Raw genomic sequence first — 21,868 nt, forward strand, 5'->3', positions numbered from 1 at the left:
CACAACACTTGAACAATACAATACCACTATTCACACTTCACATACTTAAATAAAAATCTACTGTTTTAATATCCCAAATACAACCATGAGTACTTTGACATATGTAATTTACAGTCCTAACAAAGTGATGGATCATTAAAAGATAGACAAGGCACAGGGTAATTAATTTTATGTCGCCTTATGTTTACACAATGTCAAGATAAGTATTTTATTTCAACTAAATTTAACTTCTAATTGTTGCCCAAGCAACATGCTTCTAAACTGAATTTAGAAGTAAAACACAGCAAGAAGATACTAAACATTTTAAAGTCTATAGTCACATTCAAACACTATAAATACCTGCTCCCAAAACCTATTCCATTAATGCTAGCTGCGCAAACACCAAAAATAAATGAATAAAATAAAATTGCAGCTTCAATCTACATGAGTAATCCTGTCTAAAAGTAAACTAGAGCTACAGCTATGTTTGTATCATCTGAAAAAAATTAAAAATACTGTAAATGCAGCCAAGAGCATCTCAAATAGTAGTAACTGTACTATTTTCAGAGTATAACAGAATGGTGTTACACCCACATTTATGTTTGGGAAATAAGTTATTTTCCAAAACACACCCTATACACATAGCAAGTATATATATATGTGTGTGCCTTAGGGATCATTCCTCAACTGTAGCAACCATCTCAAAAGTATAGCGATGGACAGTCAGGAACTGACAAAGAATATTGAAAACTCTGTGTAACAGCTCACATACAAGTTAAATGCATATTAACAGACATACTGGTACTATTACATCCTGAAACAAGCTACTCACCTTTGGCCTGAAGTTGGTAGTTGGCCCCACATATTCATGCTGGGCCTTCAACGTTCCCCAGGGATGATGTATTTTGAAGCACTCATTGCAATAACTTGCACTACAATCCATGCAGCTCTTTGTGGATTCTTGTGGTGGGGGTTTACATAGATCACACATAATGGCTGTAGCTGCCCTCGCTGCCTGCCTGTATCGCTCCACTATAGTTTCCAAGGTGATGTTGCGAAAGAGGCCACTGATGCCACGCTCTCCTAGTTCTATATCATGCCGGCACCCAGGGCAAGGGAACGTAGTTGTCCTAGGAGTCAATGAATTGCGTTTCCAACCTGTGTGGATGGTAGGATCTGGATGAGTTACAAGACAATGAAGTAAATGGTCTGATAAAGAAGCAAATAGATTACACTAGTCAGATGCTTACTTAGGAATTTAAATTCCAAACTGTGTTTAGTAAGTACCATTCAAAGTGGAAATGTACAAATAATACTCCATTAAACAACATGTTCAAATTGCCCATTTTTGTAAACAGGACAACACAGGAATATCTCAACTTCTGATTAGGGTTGCCAGGCTTCTACCCTCAATTTGTGAGAGTATTTGGGTGCAGAACATAATGAGAGGAAGCACTGATTGATATTGTGACATCACTTACACATTTCACCAAAACCCTTTGGTAACTCAGCTGACATCCATTTCCCCTCCTATTTACCCCCTCAGCTGTCATTTGAGCACCAGTGGGGATGGGACAGCACTGGCAGGAGTTAGCTGACTAGAACCAGTGAAAGTGTACACCTGTTTCTATCAACCCTTTAAACAATGTATAGGATGAGTGGGATTTGCCTAAAATAGCATATTAAATACATGGGATAAATATTTGGAAATTGCAACTCATTGTTCATCCTGAAGCTCAGCTGATAGGCTTTCACAATTCCTTCTCAACCTAAATGGCTGTGAAGGGCTGAAAGGCTACCTACTAAATCGTATTCTCCATCTGAACTGGTAAATGGCTTGATTTCCTTTCCTGTTGTGTAACTTCCTGCATAATAACCAAAACTAGGTCATCTACATGTAAGGATGGATTTTTATTTCAAGCTTGAGAAGTGTATAAGTGCCAGTGTAAGTATCAATGACTTGGACCTGCCAGGAATACTGCCCTCTTCAAATACTAAACATGGAACTATCAACACATAGCCAAGGCTAAACACCAAGTAAAAACTCTGACGTTTTCAGCCATGTCACCCAAATCCGAAGAAACCTGCACTTGGATCAGATTTATACAAAGTACCCAATACTCATGTATTCTGCATTACTTATTTTGCTTCCTAGATTTAAATTTTCGATAAATGTGGACTTCTGGCTTAAACTATGAGTGGTCAGATACTGACATTAAAGTCTATGTGCTGTAGAGGTAGCAGCTGCTGAGGAGAAAAAGCACTACTCATATTTTTAAATAAGACCCCCAACTGTAAGATTCTTGCATCTTAGAAGCCAAAAACTGGCATTCTCAAGATGGCAACTTCAGTTTCCAAACTAATATGAGCAACGCATGGAGACAAGAAACATTTTTTTTTTGCATATGATAATATCCCAGCATTCAAATGACTCCAACCAAATCTGCTGGTTAACACCTGGCAACTGTCAGTCTGGTCTTTGCCTAAATCAAAAACTGCAAGTTAAGGGGGTGAAAGTGTTCACAATTTTTAGAGAATATCATCATCATGATGATGAAATATCCTTGTAGCAAAACATTATGGTCTTAAGATATACTTCTCTATTAGATACACATGCACATTTCATGGTTCAAAACTCTGTTCTCAAATTAAGAGCAAATAAGCAATACAAACACATTTGTCCCATGAAATGATCCACAGAACCTTCAAAAAGTTCAGTTCTTATGATTAACAAAAAAATTGGATTCGTTAATGTATAATATATCCCACAAATGTATAATCTACTTCAAACTATCAACAAAATTATGCTTGTACTTAAAGTAGATTTAATCTCAGAAAAATCCACAAGGTTATGATACAAAACAATGATACATAACAGTAATGTAAACAAACTATTTTGAAACATAAATTAAGCATGCCACATACAAGTCTTGAGTATTGGAATGATGCAACATCCAACATGCAAAAGGAATAAACTAAAAGAGTCTAGTGAGGACCAGGCCTGCATGCAACCAAGGTCATTCCAATTCAAGCTATTTACAAATTACGCAGGCAAAGACAAAATCTAAAATAAGTTACACACACATACACCAACACAACAGTGCAGTGGTCAAGTTTAGACAATGGAATCTGAAATGCTTAGCCATTAACATGCTCTGTTAGCACTGACATCTGTGAGTCTTGTTCTTCAATCACTTACAGGTTAGAGAAAGTATGACAAGGAAACCATGATTTCTTGTACATACTGGTGACACCATGCCAACAAATCCACAATATCCAAGATTTTTCATCCCTTTTCATATAACCTTTGCTCAGACCAATAATTATGTCATGCATGAGCTGTACTTTTGTACAGTATTTAGAAGTTATGTCCAACTACCTGAAAAATTGGCTATTGTTAAAGGAGACACAAATGCTTCCACACTGTGCTCCATATTTGATTCTGACAATGAACTAACTTCTTAGAGCACTATTTCAAGGGCTAACGAGAACTGTTTATTATCCATTTGCTTTCTATGTCTTCAATTATATTTTGGATTCAGTGGCTGGGAAGAGCTATACTCTACCCAATGTTTTCTTCTACATATGTGTGTAGAACTTAACCAACACAACTTTATAGTTTTGCAGTTGAAAATTCACATTCAGAGCCACCTTTCTAATTCTGCTTTCCCACATGACTGACTACACTAGAAACAATGGCTGCTCTCCAGCAAGTCCAGTCACAAATGTGAAATGAGTTGTGTACAAAAAAAGCATTCTCAGTATTCTGAAGTGTAACTTAAAACAATAAATATCAAAGTAACGAGAAAAGGAATTAAAATATTGAATTGAATTTAAATTTTTAGATAGTGACATCACCAGCATTATGAAGGACCATAAGAAAAACTTGCACAGATTTTTTAAAATTAACATTTTAAGGTCAACTGGATTCATGTATAGTTTATAAATTATTTTTACTCTCATCAGATAAAATATTTTTCTTAATCATCTTTAAGAAAGAATTGAGTTACAATAAGAATGAATTTTCACAAACTGAAAGTTTACTAAGATTCAATGAGACATATTTTGATATGAGATATTCAGCTTTACTTTCCTGTAAAGCAGTGATTCTGAAACTATTTGAAATTTCTTCTAAGCTTACAGCACTTTTCAGAACCCCGTGTCACTTTCCAATATAAAGCACGGAAATCTTATCTCAATTAATACTGCACAAGTTTCTATTTGATTGTGTGTGTGTGTGTGTGTGTGTGTGTGTGTGTGTGTGTGTGTGTGTGTGTGTGTGTGTGTGTGATATTTCTAATTACATACCATGATAGAGCAACAGGCTGTATTTCATGAACATTTCAAATATTATGCCAAGACAAAGTTATATTTGCCATGAAGCCTCCCAGAACATCCTTTCCTCCAAGTTCACCCTATTTCTCCTTCCCAACCCAGCTGGCTAAAAGTCTCGATTCACTTTTGGAGTCCTGCCCACAAATTGCAAACCACTGCTTTAAAGGTAAATAAAACGTACTCCTCAATCTAGCGCAGTAAGCTGTTTCTAATTCAAAGCTTTCCAAAATGCACTCTTCTTCATAAAACTGATTTGAAAAGAATGACATTTACATGAACGATCAGTGCAAAGCTAGTGCATTTGTGCGCAGTTTCATAAATAACAATGGACATCAATGAATCCAAGTTATTTATTTGGGTTTTTCACGAGAAGAGTGAGAATAAACACAAGTTGGACACATTCAGCTGTCTTAAACTGGATCACACCATTGATCCAACAAGGTCAGTATTGGCTACTCAGACAGGAGATTTCCAGAAACACTGGTTGACATTACCTACTACCTGGTCCATTTAACTAGAGGTGCTGGGGAGTGAACCTGGGATTTACCAAAACAACAGTAATAGTAGTTAATAGAAATAGTAGTTAATAGTGGTACAACAGTAGCAGCAGCTAACATTATTACAAATACAGTTATGTCATATAGAGTTTTAGGAGGGGAACATGAGCAGAGATTGATAGAAGGCTAACAATAGCCTCTGAAATAATCTAAGCAGTATCTGCAGTCTCTCCAATGAGCACAATGGTGCAATCATTCATCACTGTCCCCAGAAAAAGTATGGGTTTAAGGCAACCAGATAACAGTATGTCATTTTAGTATAAGGGCTATTGGACTTCAGTTTCTGCTTCACCAATTAAAGTAGGGATTTTACTTTCAGTGTTTTGCAATATTCTTCTTTTCATAATGCAATGAGTTGGATCAGAATGTATTACATCACTAATACTCAGTCTAATACTACAAACTATGATTTTACAAGCAATGGAATAGTTTATTGAAACCCAATTAAAAGGCCACTATAACATATTTCAAGGGGACTTTTATTTGTATGAGTGATTTTAGATTATGCACAAAGGGACATTTACACATGGAAATCCAGTTCACCTTTAAATTTGTTTCACAAAAATCAAAGTAATTGTCCTTCCCTCCCCCTCCCCCAAATAGTATTATCTTTTGCCACTTGCTAAGTTTGACCACTGATGTTTAAAGAACTATAGGTCAAAGATAATGATCCAAATACTACACTATCTACATTCATATAAAAGTTAAGCATTTCTACCTCTCAACCCAAGAGACCTCTTCTGTGAGGCTGTAAACAATAAACAAAGAGCTGTTTTAGGACACAGAAAGGATTCTCTTACAGTGTATCATGATATACCCAAGATAAAGCATGAATTGCCCTCTTTTCTACAGCAGTTAAATAGTGTAGAACAGAATAATGGCTTGTTGCAATTCTGTTCACATTTACTTATCCAGGTCAACCTGCATCAGATCAAGCAGCACAACTTTCACAAGACATGAGTTAAGGAGGGAAAAACTATTTCATTATATAAAGTCCTCCAATCACAACAGAAAGTTGTCAACATAACTAACTGGAAGAGCGGGTTACACTATTTATTATCAGCTTACTCACAGAACACTTCTTCTATGGAGGTAAATTGTAACCCTCAGCTCACCAATCCAAGGCCAACTAATCAGTTGCAGAACAGCATAGTGTAGGAGCTGAAGTAACAGCATTAAAATGTCTCTATTATATAAAGTCTCATATATGGATATATTCACAGAAGCTATTTAGACAAATTTTGCATCAATCAGTGAACTCCACATCCAAAACGAATACCACACATTGAGTAATTTTAGTTGGTTTAGGGAAGAATTTCAGCACCACAATGATGGTGAAACCATGTATAATTGAGAAACAATTGGGGAATAAAATCCTAATCATGCTTTTATTAAAAATGAAAGCTTATTTCCAGAGAGAAAAAAAATTGGGACAAAAATGGCAATGGACACAAACTGCATGGGCAGAAATTAGAACAGTACAAAAACAAGGCATATTCTACACAAAATGATGTCACATCATAGGCAAAGTTACAAGGGGACAGGGGTGCACCTCGCACCGGGCGCACGCCTGGGGGGTGGAAAATCGCCCCCAACCCCCACCCACCCCACGACCCCCACCCTTCGCGGCTGCCCCACTTACCTTAGTTCTTAGTTTCAGATATAGTTTCAGGCTGAAAAGCGGCCTGTTCCATTGAGGCTGAAATGGGTCCTTGTGGGAACTACACTACCCAGTAGACCTTACAAGCCCCAAGGGCTCCTGGGTAATGTAGTTCCCACCTGGACTTTTTTCAGCCTGAACTGAACAGGCCGCTTTTCAGCTTGAAACTAAGCCTGAAACCAAGAACTAAGGTAAGTGGGGGGAACGGAGGGGCAGCAAGGGGGGCAGACAGGAGCAGGCCCCACGGGGGGGGGGGGGCGCGAAAACAGAGTCCACCCCAGGCACAGTTTGGCCCAGCTACGCCTCTGTGTCACATCAAGAAGTCACAACTTATTAGAATGGCATGATGAAACTACATGGAACCTGTGTTCCAAACTTGTGTTCTAAGAACATATGACGATCATGAAAGAATTACAATGAATATTACAGTTTCTAGAATGGTTTGACTACCTACAAAAAGACTTCACTACTCAGACTTGGTGCTGCTGTAGAAGGGCTTCTTGTACATACCTGATCTACTAGCCCTGTCAATTCTATCCATGCTAGGTGAACTAATCCGGATACGAGGACTACTTTGATTGGACGTCTCAGAGGCAGCATCATTGAACGAATCTTCAAGTGTGAAGTAGAGAATTTCTTTTACACATTTGTGGCAGATACTATGTTGACAAGGGAGAATAAGCGGATGTGTAAATAATTCCTTGCATGCTGGGCAGATGAGTTCTCGTTCAATATTCTTAATGGTAACCTGGAAGAAAACAATACAGAATAAAAAGAAAAAAGACTTTATATTCCAAAATGGTGTGTTTTCATATCATTTCAAATAATTCAATAACACCTTTCCAATTAAAAAAAATAGCCTTAGATTCAGGATATAATCAGACGTTGTGATAAAATGTGCATCACCAAATCTTCATTAATTTGATGTCTAAGTGGTCCTACAAATGGACTTGTCAGTGGGTACCCAACCAGGCTTTCAACTACACTTAGTTCCCAATTTCTTAATCACAGTTTGTACTAATTATAATCTTGGTGTGACATCCAAATTCACATCCACTTTGTTGAGCACAGCCTCCCCCTTTAGGCAATCCAAGGTGAAGGTTATTACTTAAAAGTCCTCCATGATCTGGGGCCCCCATAACTTAAAAAGCACATCTCCTTACTTGTTACCATGTGGTGGCTTCATTCCTGACAACAGGATCGCTTTTCTATGCCCCCTTTGCCCTACAGCTTGATGTACAATGGCCTGCGCTTTTTCAGTGGCTACCACATGCCTGCAGAACAGTCTCCTAGAAGAGGTCAGGGAAATTATTCTGCAGAACGTCAGGGGCAGTGTGAGTCTGCGCCAATGGGAACATTTTTCCAGCCGCATACAGGGTATTTTTAGAATGGCAAATTTAATTAGCTTTCGATGTATTTTGTTTATTTCAGCTGGGATTTTGTGCAGTTTCATTGTTACCTGCCTTGACTCCTGAATTGGTTGGAAGAAAGGCTAGCATTTGATACAAAAATCCCCCCCACCAAAAAAAGACAATCCGAGTTTTATATACAACCCACAGTTCGTTATTTAGGTCTGGTAACTAACCAGTATGTGATGTACAAACCTTTATTTATTATACCATGTGGGATCCCACCTCAGTGTATTCAAACACAGAGCTACTTTAAAGACAACTCTCTTACTACAACTAAAAACACCATCATTGTTGCTCTTCTGACTCAGTATTGTAAAGAGTAATTGCAACCAGAAATGGAGTTCTTCCATAAGTCCATATGCAAAACCAGACAAATGTTGTTGTTGTTGTTGTTGTTTGGGGGGGAGGGGGAAATTGAACTTGCCCTCTTTTCTACAGCAGTTAAATAGTGCAGAATTTGGTGAAAGGGTGGGAAACAGTGCTTGTTTAGGATTTTTTAAAATAAGAGATGCTGGAACATAGACCTGTATGGAAGCCCAATTAGTTATGCCAAAAGAAGTCCTGCTTGTTAAATAAGCAAATAGTGACAGTAAAAAGCACTATGTATGTCCAGAGGTACTTTATTTCACATTTCTTTAAAGAAGGGGCATGAAAAAGACAGAGGGAGGTGGTACTAAACTGACATTACTAAAGAGAAGGGGTGCAACTACAGCATCAAGATTCAGTGGCCTATGCCAAAGCACAACTGAAATATTTAAGGGCACTTAAGTTCCTTAAGAGAGTGCAGCAATTTCCATCAATTCATCCATCTCACTACAGATCACCAGGAACACAATTTCAGTGGACTGCAGCAAAAAGAGGGAAATGAGCAGAATCTACCATCACTTCTTAAAAGAATACAAGTGCCCTTGAATCTTCAGGACTGTGTGGTCAGATAGAAGAGAAAGATTTTCTTTCCTATTTACATCATGAACTGTAATCATCAGGTGACTTCTCAGGTATATTTGTTTGCACTATAAATAAGAGATCTGCTGCTAAAGAACATATGGTATTCCCCCTGCACCCATGTTCCTCTCTGGATGGTGGGGGCAGAGATGCTGAACAAAAATAAACTCAAAATACAGATGTAAAAGGTATCCTTCAGAAAGCTACCAGGAAGGTATTTTCAGACTGCTTTCTCTCCCCCCACCACCCCAAAATCAAATAAAAACTTACTATAGTTGCCATTCTACACATACTTACCTGTTGTAAGCCCACTGATCTCAAGTTCTGCACTGGCAGCATATTTATTTCCAAGCACAATTCAAAGTGCTCTTACCTTCAAGGCCCTACAAAGCCAGCAGAAAGGGTACCAGAAGGACTGCCTCCGCTCATACTACCCAGCCTGCCAATTAAAATCAGCCTCTCAAGCCCTGCTCTTAGTGTCCCCTGTGTTCAGAGGTGATGGGGAACAACTAGAGATAGGGCATTTTCTGTGGTGGTACCTTGCCTTTGTAACACCCTCCCCTCCTTAAGGCTCTCCTGGTGCCTCTGTTACTTTCTTTTTTAAACACCAGGCCAAAACGCACCTTTTTACCCAGACTTTTAATGGGCAGTTTTATCTTACCAGCTTTTTAATGGTCTGCTTCTGTTTTATGAATAGTTTTCAAGCTGTTATACCCAACGACTTTTTTACAGCTTTACTTTTATATTGTGATATTTTCACTGTAAGCCACCTCAAGATGGACTCTGAAGAGGCAGCACAACATCCTAATTAAATTAACCAATAACTTAAAATCTCCTTCAATTTTATGGCCAGTTTCAGCTTCTTGTGATGTTAAACTCCAACCCAGATCTCCTGTCCCCCATTATGAAGCCAAACCAAAGCTATTTAAGGCATCTGTATGCTGTTTTACAACATGTCTGCCTAAACAAGATGTCTCCTAAAAATCCTTATGTACATTATAGCACTAACAGCACTGTTACAATATTTTTATTAACTTTATTTTCATATCCCGCTTAGAAAAGTTGTAATTTGAAAGCTGGTGCTTGAAATAAGCTTCTATAACCTTAAACGCCTACTGGTATGTATGCATTGGTTTGCTCTGCCCCTCTTCCAAAGAACTGTGAAGAATAAGAAGGCACATTGTTATGTAAGAGAGAAGAGATGCTTGTCCCAGTTACAATTCAGTCAAAATAAGTTATAGCCTGGTTGAATAAATTAGAAGATGGCGCTGCAGTGCCCTGCCTTTTAGGAACAGAGCTTTGTGGGACTGTGCTGTCAACAATTCAGTGAGTGATGATCGACCCTCCATTCATTCTTCTGAAGCAAAAGCCACACCTTCCACTTCTCTAAGAAAAGGGGGATGGAAGTGGACATTGTGTATATAAGTCACAAATACTGGGGCTAGACAGACAATAGTTTTAAATAAGATGAGAAGGTAAAGGGCAGAGGCATCACTTCCTACGGAGCACGCACACTTTAATTGCATCCAACAGCTGTCCTGATCAAGCAGGATTTTTGAAGAACAAAAATCTATAAAAACTGTGAACAGAAGAATGGCAGTTGCCTGCATTGTGCATAATGTTTCCATTATACCATGTCAGTAGTTTGGCAACAGTCTGAGCTATGTGGAAAGATTACTCTGCAAAAGCAGTCCAGGGGAACATCCCAGGATACCATCCCAGTTCATGCCACACCTAGTTGTCAGTGGCTAACAAGCACTGTTACTCAAACTACATATTCAAGATCAAGATCCTTAATGTGGGTTAACCATTGTACTTTACAGAACAGTAAACCTGTACTTTTCCAATGATTCTTAAGCTCAGGGAATTAAACCAATATCATTTACAGAGTGTAGAACAAGACTATTCCAAATTAATATGGTCTATAGACATCAGATCTGGTATCTCTAAGAATCAAATAGTTTTGCAGCGCCATAATTGTTCTCCTTAATCTACCACAGCATCTTGCATAGATAAACTGAGCTACAGCACTATGAATTTTTTGGTGTGATGCAGACATGTAACTATTTTCACTCGGTGTGTGTGTGGATGCACTGAAAGGCCAAAACCCTCAGCTTTCCAGTACCTCTATCATCACATGCTATTATCAGTACTTTTGGTGGGTGGGTGGGTGGGTGTCCTTGCAGAAGCAGTACTAATGCTCCCAAAAGATTTCAAACGACCCTGGCTAGACTGCAGCAACTGACAGCCTCCTTAGGGCAGAGTCCACCAACTGGACAAACTGCAGCAGGAGGATGAGTTTGCACAAAGCTCTGGTAGTAAGGCACACACCCAAGTCTTCAGGCGCTTGAGATTTTTCTATATTATAAACACACACGCGGCAGTTTCCCATTAAAGAATGGAAGAAGGGACAGTCAAAAAAGAAAGAAAGAAAATTATACAAGGGGGGGACACACACACATTCTGCGAGGTCTTTTCACAGCTGTCTGAAACGGGAAGAGCTGAGAAGCGGCAGCACTGTGACTGCCGGGACACTCCCTCGTCTCAACCCAGGAGAAGTGGTACCGTCGCTCTCCTTAGAAGCCCGGCGTGGGGGAGGGGGGGCTGTTTGCACCGGGATTTCTTCCCCAGATCTTGCCCTTCCAAAGCCTGAACTCCCCTCACTGGCGCCTACTGTTTCACACGTGCCGAGGGAGACCAGCCACAGCCTCCATCCCCGGGTCCCTTCACAGTCACTCACGGTGGGTTCCAGCCGGTCTCCCTCCATCCTGGAGCCACCTCCGGCCGCGGGCTGTGGAGTCGAAGATGCCCGGCGCGCGCCTTTCCGACCCTCTTCCTCGCCGGCTGACTCTAGGAACGGCTCCGTCCGTCCGCCCTCCCCCCGAGAGCGCGCGGCACGAGGGAAAAGGAGTGAGCGCGCGCGCCCCGGGTACGAGGCGCCCAGCAGCTGCTGCCTCTGCCCCAAAAGAAACTCCGGCGATATCCTGAGGGGCGGGGCTAGGAAAGGGCGGGCCTCGGGGCCGCCTGGCAACAACGCCCACGGCATAATTGAGGCGCGCGCCACTTGGCGCTTTTGTCGCCTGTCCCTGCTGCCGCGTTGAGGCGGTTGACGCTGCGTAAAGTTGGGGGTCTTTCTTCCCTGTGAGCTGTACAGCCACGCCCCTGCATGCCCAAACGGCAAAGGTGGGAACGAAATCGAAAGTGTTTTCCCTCCTTTCCTTTCCAGGAGGACCGTCCCCCAATCCAGTACACCTCGCAAAGGTTGCTGCTGCCTTTTCATTTATACTTCCCTGGCCAGGCAGAAAATCAATAGACATTGAGAATCAGTCTCTCACCTGTTACTTTCATTCCTTGGGCAGTTACTGAAAACCACAGATGTCCGGAGAAATACCGCAACCCAGGATGGAAGACTACAGAGACTGAATTATTATTGACATAGCATGTCCATGGCCATATACATTGTTAATGTACAGAGGAATTTACAATCTATATTTCAACAGTGGAGAAGATAGAGGATCAGTATGAGAAAGGAAGCTCCACCCTAATCTGTCAGTACAGAAGACACAAACGAGTAGGTTTAGGTCTGCTTGTTGTTTAATCTCCAAAGTCTGTTTCAGTGCAATAGTACCTGACTGAATTTCCCTATATCACTAATCACTGTCCCCAGTTATGAGTAGGCAGGCCAAAATGGCAGACCCAGTAAGGGCTTTCACATTTTAAGGCAACCCCACTGTGAGGCATGTGCAAAAATACTTTTAAAAGTTGAAACGACATCCAAACTTGGAACCTGTTAATAGTCTTCCAGAAAACATGAAGTGTTAAAAGTAATTAAGTATGTGGGAGGGGTATTTTTAAAGGTGGGGGAACAGAGGGAGAATTGGCTTTCTGGAGCCATAAGCTGGAAGGAAAGATTAGAATGGGGATTCCTTCCCCATCTGCCATTTCAGGATGCTATAAGCTTGTTCAGGTTCCAACCACTTTGAATTAATTCAGAGGAAAAGCAGAATCTTCATGACTCTTAACTAATTACATCCTTCTCAGAATTTTTTTAAGTTGTCTAATAGTTTACATAAATGGCTAGAAGACTTGTGACACTTTAAAGGATAACAAAATTTTATTCCAGTATAAATCCTCTAGGTCAGTGGTGGCGAACCTATGGCACGGGTGCCAGAGGTGGCACTCAGAGCCCTCTCTGTGGGCACTCGCACACAGAGTTCATTATGTGGGAGGGGGTGGAAAATCACCCCCCCACACACACACACACACACACACCTAGGCTGGCCTGGGCATGATCCTTTACCTGGGAGTAAGCTTGGTTGCTAGCAATGGGACTTGATTCTGAGTAAACCTTCCTAGGATCGTGATTCACCCGTTGGAAGCGTTGCACAGTTGCTTCACTAAGCTTACTCCCGAGTAACGCATGCCTCGGAGCCAACCGTTTTTTCTAAACTAAAACCTCAGTATTCAGGTTAAATTGCCGTGTTGGCACTTTGCAATAAATAAGTGGGTTTTGGGTTGCAATTTGGGCACTCAGTCTCGAAAAGGTTCGCCATCACTGCTCTAGGTGATAGCACACTTTTCAGATACAATACAGTTTGCAGTGTCCTCTTGAGAAGTCTCATGATATTATTCTCTGTGGAGATCCATATGTATCCCTCACCCATGACATTGCTTGCTGGGGCGCTCTCTAAGACTTAGGTGTAGTGAGGAGGGGCCAAGAAGCTCAAGCCCCAGGTGCAACTTGGGATTGGGGGGGGGGGGCATGTTTGGTTGCCTCCTTCCTCCACCTAAGAGTGAGGAGCTGGAGTATTTGTGCTGCCTGCACCTCCTTCTTCCTGCGTCTCCCCACCTCCTCAGGTTGCTGCTACTGTGGCCATTGGCTGCCCACCTGCCTCTGCCAGCTACCTGCCCTACCTTCTCCACCCAGGAGCTGGAGGCACATTTGTATTGCCTGCGCCACCTCCTTCTGTGCCCCTCCCCCACTAGCCTTGGGGCTGCTGCCTTTGGCTGCTGGCCACCCACCAGCCTCTGCCACTGCCAGCCACTTGTTCTGCACTTGGGCTTCTGCTGGGGGTCAAGCGGGCACAGCAGCTGCAAGCGGCAACTGGGGAGAAACCCAAGACTCCCTCCCCCCCCCCCCAGGAGCAAGGAGCTGATGGCATGTTTGCACTGCCTCCACTGCCACCGTCTCCTGCCCCTCCTGATCCCACTGGTTCTTCAAGATGCCCACGGAGTAGAGGCATGCCTTCCTTGCTTCCGGCCAGGGAAGCAAGTGGTTGTGTCCTCCTCCACAGCTTCCTTCTCCATGGAGGAAACCACTCAAAGATTCCCCCCTCTTTCAGGCGAGGGAGTCAAGTGGGGGGGAGGGGGACTGGGGACTCTCCGCCCCCCCCCCCCCCGGGAAGCAGGAAGGTCGCTTTACAGGGGAGTGCAGCTGATGTCCACTTCTTCCTGTGGAGTGCCTATTTCGGTCTTTTTGTTTTTCTGTTTGACTTTCTGTCTTCTTTCTATCTGCCTTTTCTTCTGCCTTTCATTTTGTCCCTCTCCCTTTTTATCTCCCTATCTGATTTTTCTCCCTCTCTTTGTGATTTTTCTGCCTCTTTCTGACTTTCTCTTACTTCCTCTCACACACACTCTTTCTCTTCATTCATTCCAGTTGACACAGTTAGGATGGCTTAGCCATCCCCCCCTCCAATTCAACTGCCCGACTCTGGGGGCCATGCTGAGGCAGCAGAGTTGGAGGGGCACAATTTCAGTGCTTGCCCTGGGTGCCATTTTTATAGCTACATCCCTGCTTTAAGATCAAGACTTTACATGAACAGGTGTTAGCCAGGGGTCGGCAACATTTAACAACCAAAGAGCCATTTGGACCAGTTTTCCATGGAAAAGAAAACACTTGGAGCCGCAAATACTTTTTGTCATCTAAAATGAAGATAACACTGTATATATTGTTTTTTTACCTTTACGCTTTGTATAAACAATTATAGTGTGTTGCTTATGAAATCCATGAAGTGCTACAGAGAAAATAATATTTTATTTATGTAAAGAACACATTTTGAACTCTTAAAAAATAATAGCAGACCTCCATGTCTGCCATGGAGGGTGGACTCGACAGCCATATTCCTCACTGAGCATGGCCCATGCCCTGGTCCCAAAAGCCACTGCTTCTGAGAATCTACCCCCAAATGTCCTGGGATTTGCCCGCCGGAAGTTGGCAACCCGCGACAACCATGGCTGAGGATGATCCCAGCCTTCCTCCCTTCCACGATCTACAAGCTTACCTTCCATTGGCTTTCTCTGAAGTAAACCTTCCAAGATCCATGTGCAAGGCTTTCCCCATGCGCTCCTGCCCTCCTTGGCAATGAAGAAGCAAACAATTCCCACCCACCCCACCTCCCCATCAAACAGCCCCAACAAGTGCAACCTTGCAGGGCTGCAGGTAATAACTTCTTTAAAACCTGACGTCGTCTTTCTCACCTGAACTCAGTCAGGCTGCCATCTGCCAGGAAAGCCCCTGGAGCTCAATGGGGCTGCTGGGGGGTCTGCAACCCAAGGTGGCGGTGCTGAGATCCCCCATGTGGTTCTGCCCCCCAAGAAGGACCTGGAGGAGGGGGAAATGAGGCCACCCAAAGCAGGGTCAATTCCTGACCCCCCATTCAAGGGGGGGCAGACTGAGGTTAGGATTGCACTGAAAATCTGCACTCCTGCAACTCCCTCCCATTTCCCGTCCTTTGCCGATCTCCTGTTCAAAAGGATCCACCAGCGGTGCTCTGCCCCCACCCTGCGCTGTCATCACCAGCATCAGCCAACCAGGCAGCTGGGACAGGGAAGCCGGAATTGGCTTGGGATAGCCGTCTCAGGCTGTGCCTCTCTAGGAATGGGGACTCTTTCCCATTAACCCTTAGGGCAACTCTCCGAAGGAGGCTGAGAGGACTCAAGCCACACGGAACCACAGTACAAGGACAAAGGAGCCGCATGCGGCTCCGGAGCCGCAGGTTGTAGACCCCTGTGCTAGACCATAACCCTTTTTTTTTACACACAGGCTTTTAACTAGGTGGATTGCTCTTTTAATTGTTTTTACACAAGGACTGTTAAAATGATGGCTGAATGTGTTAAGCTTTCAGTTTTTAATAGCTGGTTTTTAATGATTTCATCTTGCTTTATTTTGTGAGCAACCTTGAGTTGGTCTCTGAAGAAGTGGCATGTCAATGTTTTAAATAACTCTCAAAGTTATGCAAAGGAGGGAAATTATTTAGAAATGTTTTAAATAACTCACAATGTCACAAGCTTCTACTTTTAAAATTAAGCCAAAGTAGTGTAGTTTCAAATCAGGTAATAATAGGGATTCTGTAATAGAACTTTAGAATATATGGAATATAATATGTTTAAGTTGTATATGTGCATATGGAGAGAATCTTTAATATTTCTGTTTTCTAGACTGAAGGAAAAAGAAGGGCTGTTTAGATAATCTTGTTCAAAGATAGTTTTGTGTCTGCACACAAGTAATGGATCTGGTCCCAAGTGACCCACACTAGGCTTAGATGTCAAAATGATTGCTAGTGTTCCCAAGGCAAAGTCCAAAAGAACAACTTAATACAACAATGTTTTGTTAATACTACTCAATTCAGTCTGATGAATGCAAAGTTAACACAGCTAAGAAAATATATTCAGAAAAATCAATCTGAAATAGACAGCAGACATTCTCTTTGTCCACATTTAGCATAAACAGAATCTCCATCAGGAGAGGGGGAACAATGCCATCTGTGGTCATATAGGGTTAAGCTTTTAAAACATATTGTCTAGAACTTCTGAAACTCAGAGACAGTGTCCTTGGTTGGCGTTTTTCTAAAAGACCTAATTAAAATAAATTGAATTAAGAGTCTGAGACAGTGCTAAAGCACTGCCAAATATGAGAAGCCTCAAACTTGACCTACATATTTTGAAAAAGATCATTAAGACAACTGTCAGCAAAACACTTTTTGGTTTCCTTGTTTCCAAATTTCTAATACTTTCAAAGTGATTAACAATGCAATCCTAACAATGCTTTCCTGGGAGTAAATCCCACTGTATAGACCAGCACAGAATGACACTGTAAGATTAAAGAAAACTAATTTGATTACATCGTTGCCAACAGGTCCCATTTGTTAGCATGAAAGTGAGACTGGGATTCTCTCTTTTTTGAGATTGTTTTTAGAATTTCAGGAATAGCTTTTATTACCAACATTTTACCCATTTTGCAAACCTCCCTGTCCAGAGCTATGCTTGTAAGTTTATGTAATACAGGAACAATTGAACTAAAACATTACTCAGTATTGAGACATTCAGCCTTGGATTAATAAAAGGCATGAAGTAGGGTTTCAAATGGGTTGGTTAAAAATGTTGCTAGTGTTTTAAGATCTCATAACTACAAAGTTGTAGAACTAAATTTGAAAAAAGCAGAAAGCCCTTATGATTTCTATCTGAGTAATTTTACATGAGCACATATACAGCCTACAGTCCAATCCAGAGTGCTCTGGCAGCCAGGGACAGCATCGCTGCCATGCTGCCACACTATCTCCAGAGGACTTCCAGGCAGTATGAGGAGGCAATGAAAACACAGAAAAATCTGACAGACCCCCATAGGCCAAAAGCCCTGAAAACCCGGAGTCAGATGAAAGCTGCTTCTAGCCTGCCCCACAGCTGCACTGATGGCCAGGTTTAGGCCACCACAGCTGTGACGCTTCAACCCACATCAAAGTTGGGCACCACTGAGCTGTGCAGTTGTGCCCGCTCACCACCCTCTCTGCCCCCATCGCCAGTGAATTTGGCACTTGCACCAGTGAAGTGGACACCCACATCTGCACGAGCCTACACAAAATCCCCAGATCCCTCCCCCCACCAGGCTTGGGCTGTTAGGACACAAAGTGGAAGAGCCTGACACCACATAACAGTCTAACTTCAATTACAAGCATGATCTGTGCATGCAACAAAATGAGGTAGGAGTGCGGACCCAGGGACACATCTATGGAAAATGGCACCCAGGAACAGCTCTCAAATGGCCCCAAACATCTGACACCCATTTTTCTAGATAACTATACCATAATACCAGCATAAAAATACAAGGAGCTCAGGTTAGCATAGCCAGTTCTCCCTGTCCCATTTTTATTCTCACACCAATCCTTTATTGCAGAGTGGGAATTTGAAACTGTGTCTCCTAGATGCTGGTGCAGCCAACTTTTCTCTTCAACAGCAACAACAAAATCTATATCTCCACATTATTATGATCAGCAAATTATCATCTAAAATGCTTTTTTAAAACTGAGCACTTTGAAACACAACAAAAGCAACAAGAAATGTATAAATCTCAGATCTATGTGCTCCCCTTGCCTGAATTTCCTGATTCAGGCCTTAAGTCACATCTCCTACTGCTGGAAGATGTAAAGGCCTCTGCTACCTGAACACGTGGATAGCCCTATGGTGCCAACTATCCTCCTGAATCTAGCAAGTATGACCTAGTCCACACATGCATCCCTTAAACCTGTGGCATAGATGAATGTGTGAACTGACTGCAATGAAAAGCACAGAGTCCAAGGAGATTTAAAAGTTACAAATGGGATGCCTGTACCTGCTGCTAAGGAGCAGCAACAGTACCGCTTCATGTTTCACAAAAGGTCTGTTCACCTGTGCACACAGGCTTCTTGCTTCCTCCTCAATATTTTGACTTTTGCAGTGGAACAAAATACATTGAGAGGTTTTGCTGGAAAAAAGTGCATTCAATTCCAGAGGGGCTTTTTTCCACTTTCACTGTGTCATTAATGCCACCCAAAAGGCATGTATACAAGGGAGAAATTGTGTTTGCATGCTACATCAAATGTGCATAAAACTTGCATGTACATGCCTTTTATAAGACAAAGCAACAAGTGTTAACTTTACAAATGAAACCAGGGACCAGTATCTGGATAAACCTGAGGTTTAAATTACATGTTCAGCTGTACATGCTTTGAATATAGGTAACATGAAAATTATTCAACACAGATATAAAGAAAAATAAAGTGTGCATTGTACATGGATTGAACATGCATTCAAAGAAACTTGTAAACGTGGCTTGAAAGAGAAACAAAGGCGTATTCATGAGGACCATTTCAGACATTACAGGGCAGTCAATTCCACATAAAGATTGTGCTTACTTATAGAATTGAGTAAGTCTCATTAAACAGGGACTTGGACAGCTGAGTAGGGGAAAGTTGAACTGACATATATGTTATGCACTATTCTTAGATTTTTAATCACTATTTAATGTATCTGGATCTGCCTCTCAAATCCACCCCCCACCACCACCACAGCTTCTGGATCTGCTTGTTCCTTCCCAACTTTTGGATCTGCCTATCTCCCCCAACTGCTGACTGATCTGCCTCTCCCAGTGGCGTATGGCTCTAGGGACATGAGGTACCCCATGTCCCCAGATGCATGCCTTTTGGTCATGTGGGGGGCACCGGATGGTCCCCCCATGGGACCAAACAGGCAGCCCCTCTTCCCTGCCTACAAGCCAGGCACGAATTTACCTCGCGCCTGGCTTATAGGCAGTGCAGGGGAGTTGGTCAGCCCATCCCTCTTCCCTGCCTACAAGCCAGGTGTGAGGTTCCCTCACCCCTGGCTTCTAGGCAGTGAAGAGGGGCTGGAGTCCAACTCACGAGTAAGCGGGGCTCCACATGCGGAGGGCAGTGGCGTACCCAGGCAAACTAAAGCCCTGGGCAAAACCTGAGTTTGATGCCCCCGCCCCATGGCCAGCCACCCTCTCCCACCGTGACCAAACAATGATTTTTTCCACCAGGTCGTTTCAAAGTCACCATCAAATTATAGAACATTCCCCAACTCACAAATCTGAACACAGCAATGGGCCATGCCACACAGCAGAAATATTTTTTTGAAAACATTTTCAAACATTTTCAAAATGCTTTCAAAATGTTTTATTACTGCTATGAAAACATTTTATAGTGTTGTGTCCTGTCTTCCCAGTTGGGGGAAATGGCATCACTTTCAATGTTTTTTAAACGGGTCCCCAGATTCTCCCTTTAAGGTGGATTTAAAAAGAGAATCTGGGCTCCCTAGTTTAAACAAGCGATGCTGGAATCCACCCCCATACAGCATCATTTTCAATGGTGTTTAAACTAGGGAGCCCAGATTCTCCTTTTAAATCCACCTTAAAGGGAGAATCTGGGGTCCCTAGTTTAAACAACATTTTGGGGTGGATTCTCCCCCACCCTGAAACAGCATCACTTTCAATGTTTAAACTGGGGACCTCAGATTCTCCCTTTAAATCCCTGCCGAAGGGGTGGATTTAATGATGATGATGATGATGATGATGATGATGATGATGATGATGATGATGATAACGACGACGACAACAACAACAACAACAACAACAACAACAACCTTTATTAGGCATTGAGAGAATAAAAGAAAGAGAGAGAGAGAGAGAGAGAGAGAGAAAGAAAGAAAGAAAGAAAGAAAGAAAGAAAGAAAGAAAGAAAGAAAGAAAGAAAGAAAGAAAGAAAGAAAGAAAGAAAGAAAGAAAGAAAGAAAGAAAGAAAGAAAGAAAGAAAGAAAGAAAGAAAACAAGCACTGGCAGGTAGGGGGTGGATTTAAAAGGAAACTCTGGGGAAATTTAGGGGGTGCCTACTGTCAGGGGTGCAATTATTAAGATAGCAACACCAAAATTTCAGAGTATCTTTGTGAGACCCTACTGATGATACCACCCAGGTTTGGTGAACTTTGGTTCAGGGGGTCCAAAGTTATGGACCCTCAAAGGTGTAGCCCCCATCTCTTATTAACTTCCATTGGAAACAATGGGGGATGGGGCACTCCCTTTGGGAGCCCATAACTTTGGACTCCCTAAACCAAACCTTACCAAACCTGGGTGATATCATCAGGAGAGACTCCCAAAAAATCCTTGAATTTTTGGTGCTGCTAGCCTAAAAACTGCACCCTCTGCAGGCTAAAAACGGAAAACCGCTGAAAATACAAAAAATCCCACAAACGAACCTGCAGTTTTTTGGGGGGGCCCACAAGGGGGTGCCCTGGGCAACTGCCCATTTTGCCCAATGGGAGGAACGCCTCTATGCGGGGGGGGTGCCCGGAGGGGTTTTATCTCCAGGCACCATTTGGCCCTGGTACGCCTGTGGCCTCCCCTCCCCAACTTCTGGATCTGCCTATCATTCTACCCCCATCCCATTTTACAGTCCAGGAGGAAGCAGAGGCTGGTGGACTTGAGGCACAGGAAGAGCAGGTACAGTGTCTGCTGTGTTGGTGCTGGTGGCAAGGGCAGGCTAGTTTGATCAGGATTCAATCAACAGCTCTTCCTGCACACACACACCCTCCAAGCCTCATCCCACCCCTGATTACACAACTGAGTGGACCAGACTACATGAGACAATAGGCAGAGTCTCAGAATTTTTAAGTGCTCTCCATATATTAAAAGCAGTATCTCCCACCTGCAGTCTGAAGTAGTAGACTCAATGCATAGACCCAGAATTATTTGTGAAATTAAATTGCATCCTTTAGTTCCCAGGAAGCACCTAAAAACCCACAGGGACGATTTCAAAGTAAGTACTAACTTCACCCCACCCCCCATACAACCTTGGATTATCCTCTTGTATGCAAATAAACACTCAATGATAAACAGCAGCAGTGAATTTCTGTAGATCATGGATGAAAACACAGAATCATCCTCAATTTCTGTCCTCCTTGACCATGATTTGTCTAAGTTTAATACTTAGTGAATGTGTGTGATCAACAGTTATTCATTTAACCAATAATAACAAAAATAATAGCTACCTTATCCATTACTGATGTTTTTGATATTCCTCTCAATCTTTGTTATTGTCAGGACTTCTTTGTGAAAGACTGTTTGTGCAATCCGCCTGACAGATCAAATAAAGGATTTGTTTGAGACTATATCCTTTGATTTGGTTATAAGGCACTTTCTGAGCAAGATTTCAATC

The 21,868-nt window shown here is 42.3% G+C and overlaps 1 protein-coding gene across 6 annotated transcripts in view; it reads right to left on the minus strand.

Moving 5' to 3' along the window:
* The window catches only part of TRIM36 (tripartite motif containing 36), a 68,302-nt gene that overhangs the window by 25,590 nt on the left and 20,844 nt on the right, over positions 1-21,868 (minus strand). For 2 of the 6 annotated variants that reach the window (XM_048504225.1, XM_048504228.1), the window contains exons 2-3: positions 7,042-7,279; positions 812-1,137 (exon numbers count right to left, since the gene is read on the minus strand). In XM_048504225.1, the coding sequence (XP_048360182.1) occupies positions 812-1,137; positions 7,042-7,279 (564 nt within the window). Of the gene's footprint in view, positions 1-811; positions 1,156-7,041; positions 7,280-11,348; positions 11,399-11,628; positions 11,757-21,868 lie in introns of those variants that run through there. The other 4 variants (XM_048504224.1, XM_048504227.1, XM_048504226.1 and 1 more) reach the window with 3 other exon arrangements.

The sequence above is a fragment of the Sphaerodactylus townsendi genome, linkage group LG07, assembly GCF_021028975.2.
Source record: "Sphaerodactylus townsendi isolate TG3544 linkage group LG07, MPM_Stown_v2.3, whole genome shotgun sequence".
Lineage (NCBI taxonomy): Eukaryota > Metazoa > Chordata > Lepidosauria > Squamata > Sphaerodactylidae > Sphaerodactylus > Sphaerodactylus townsendi.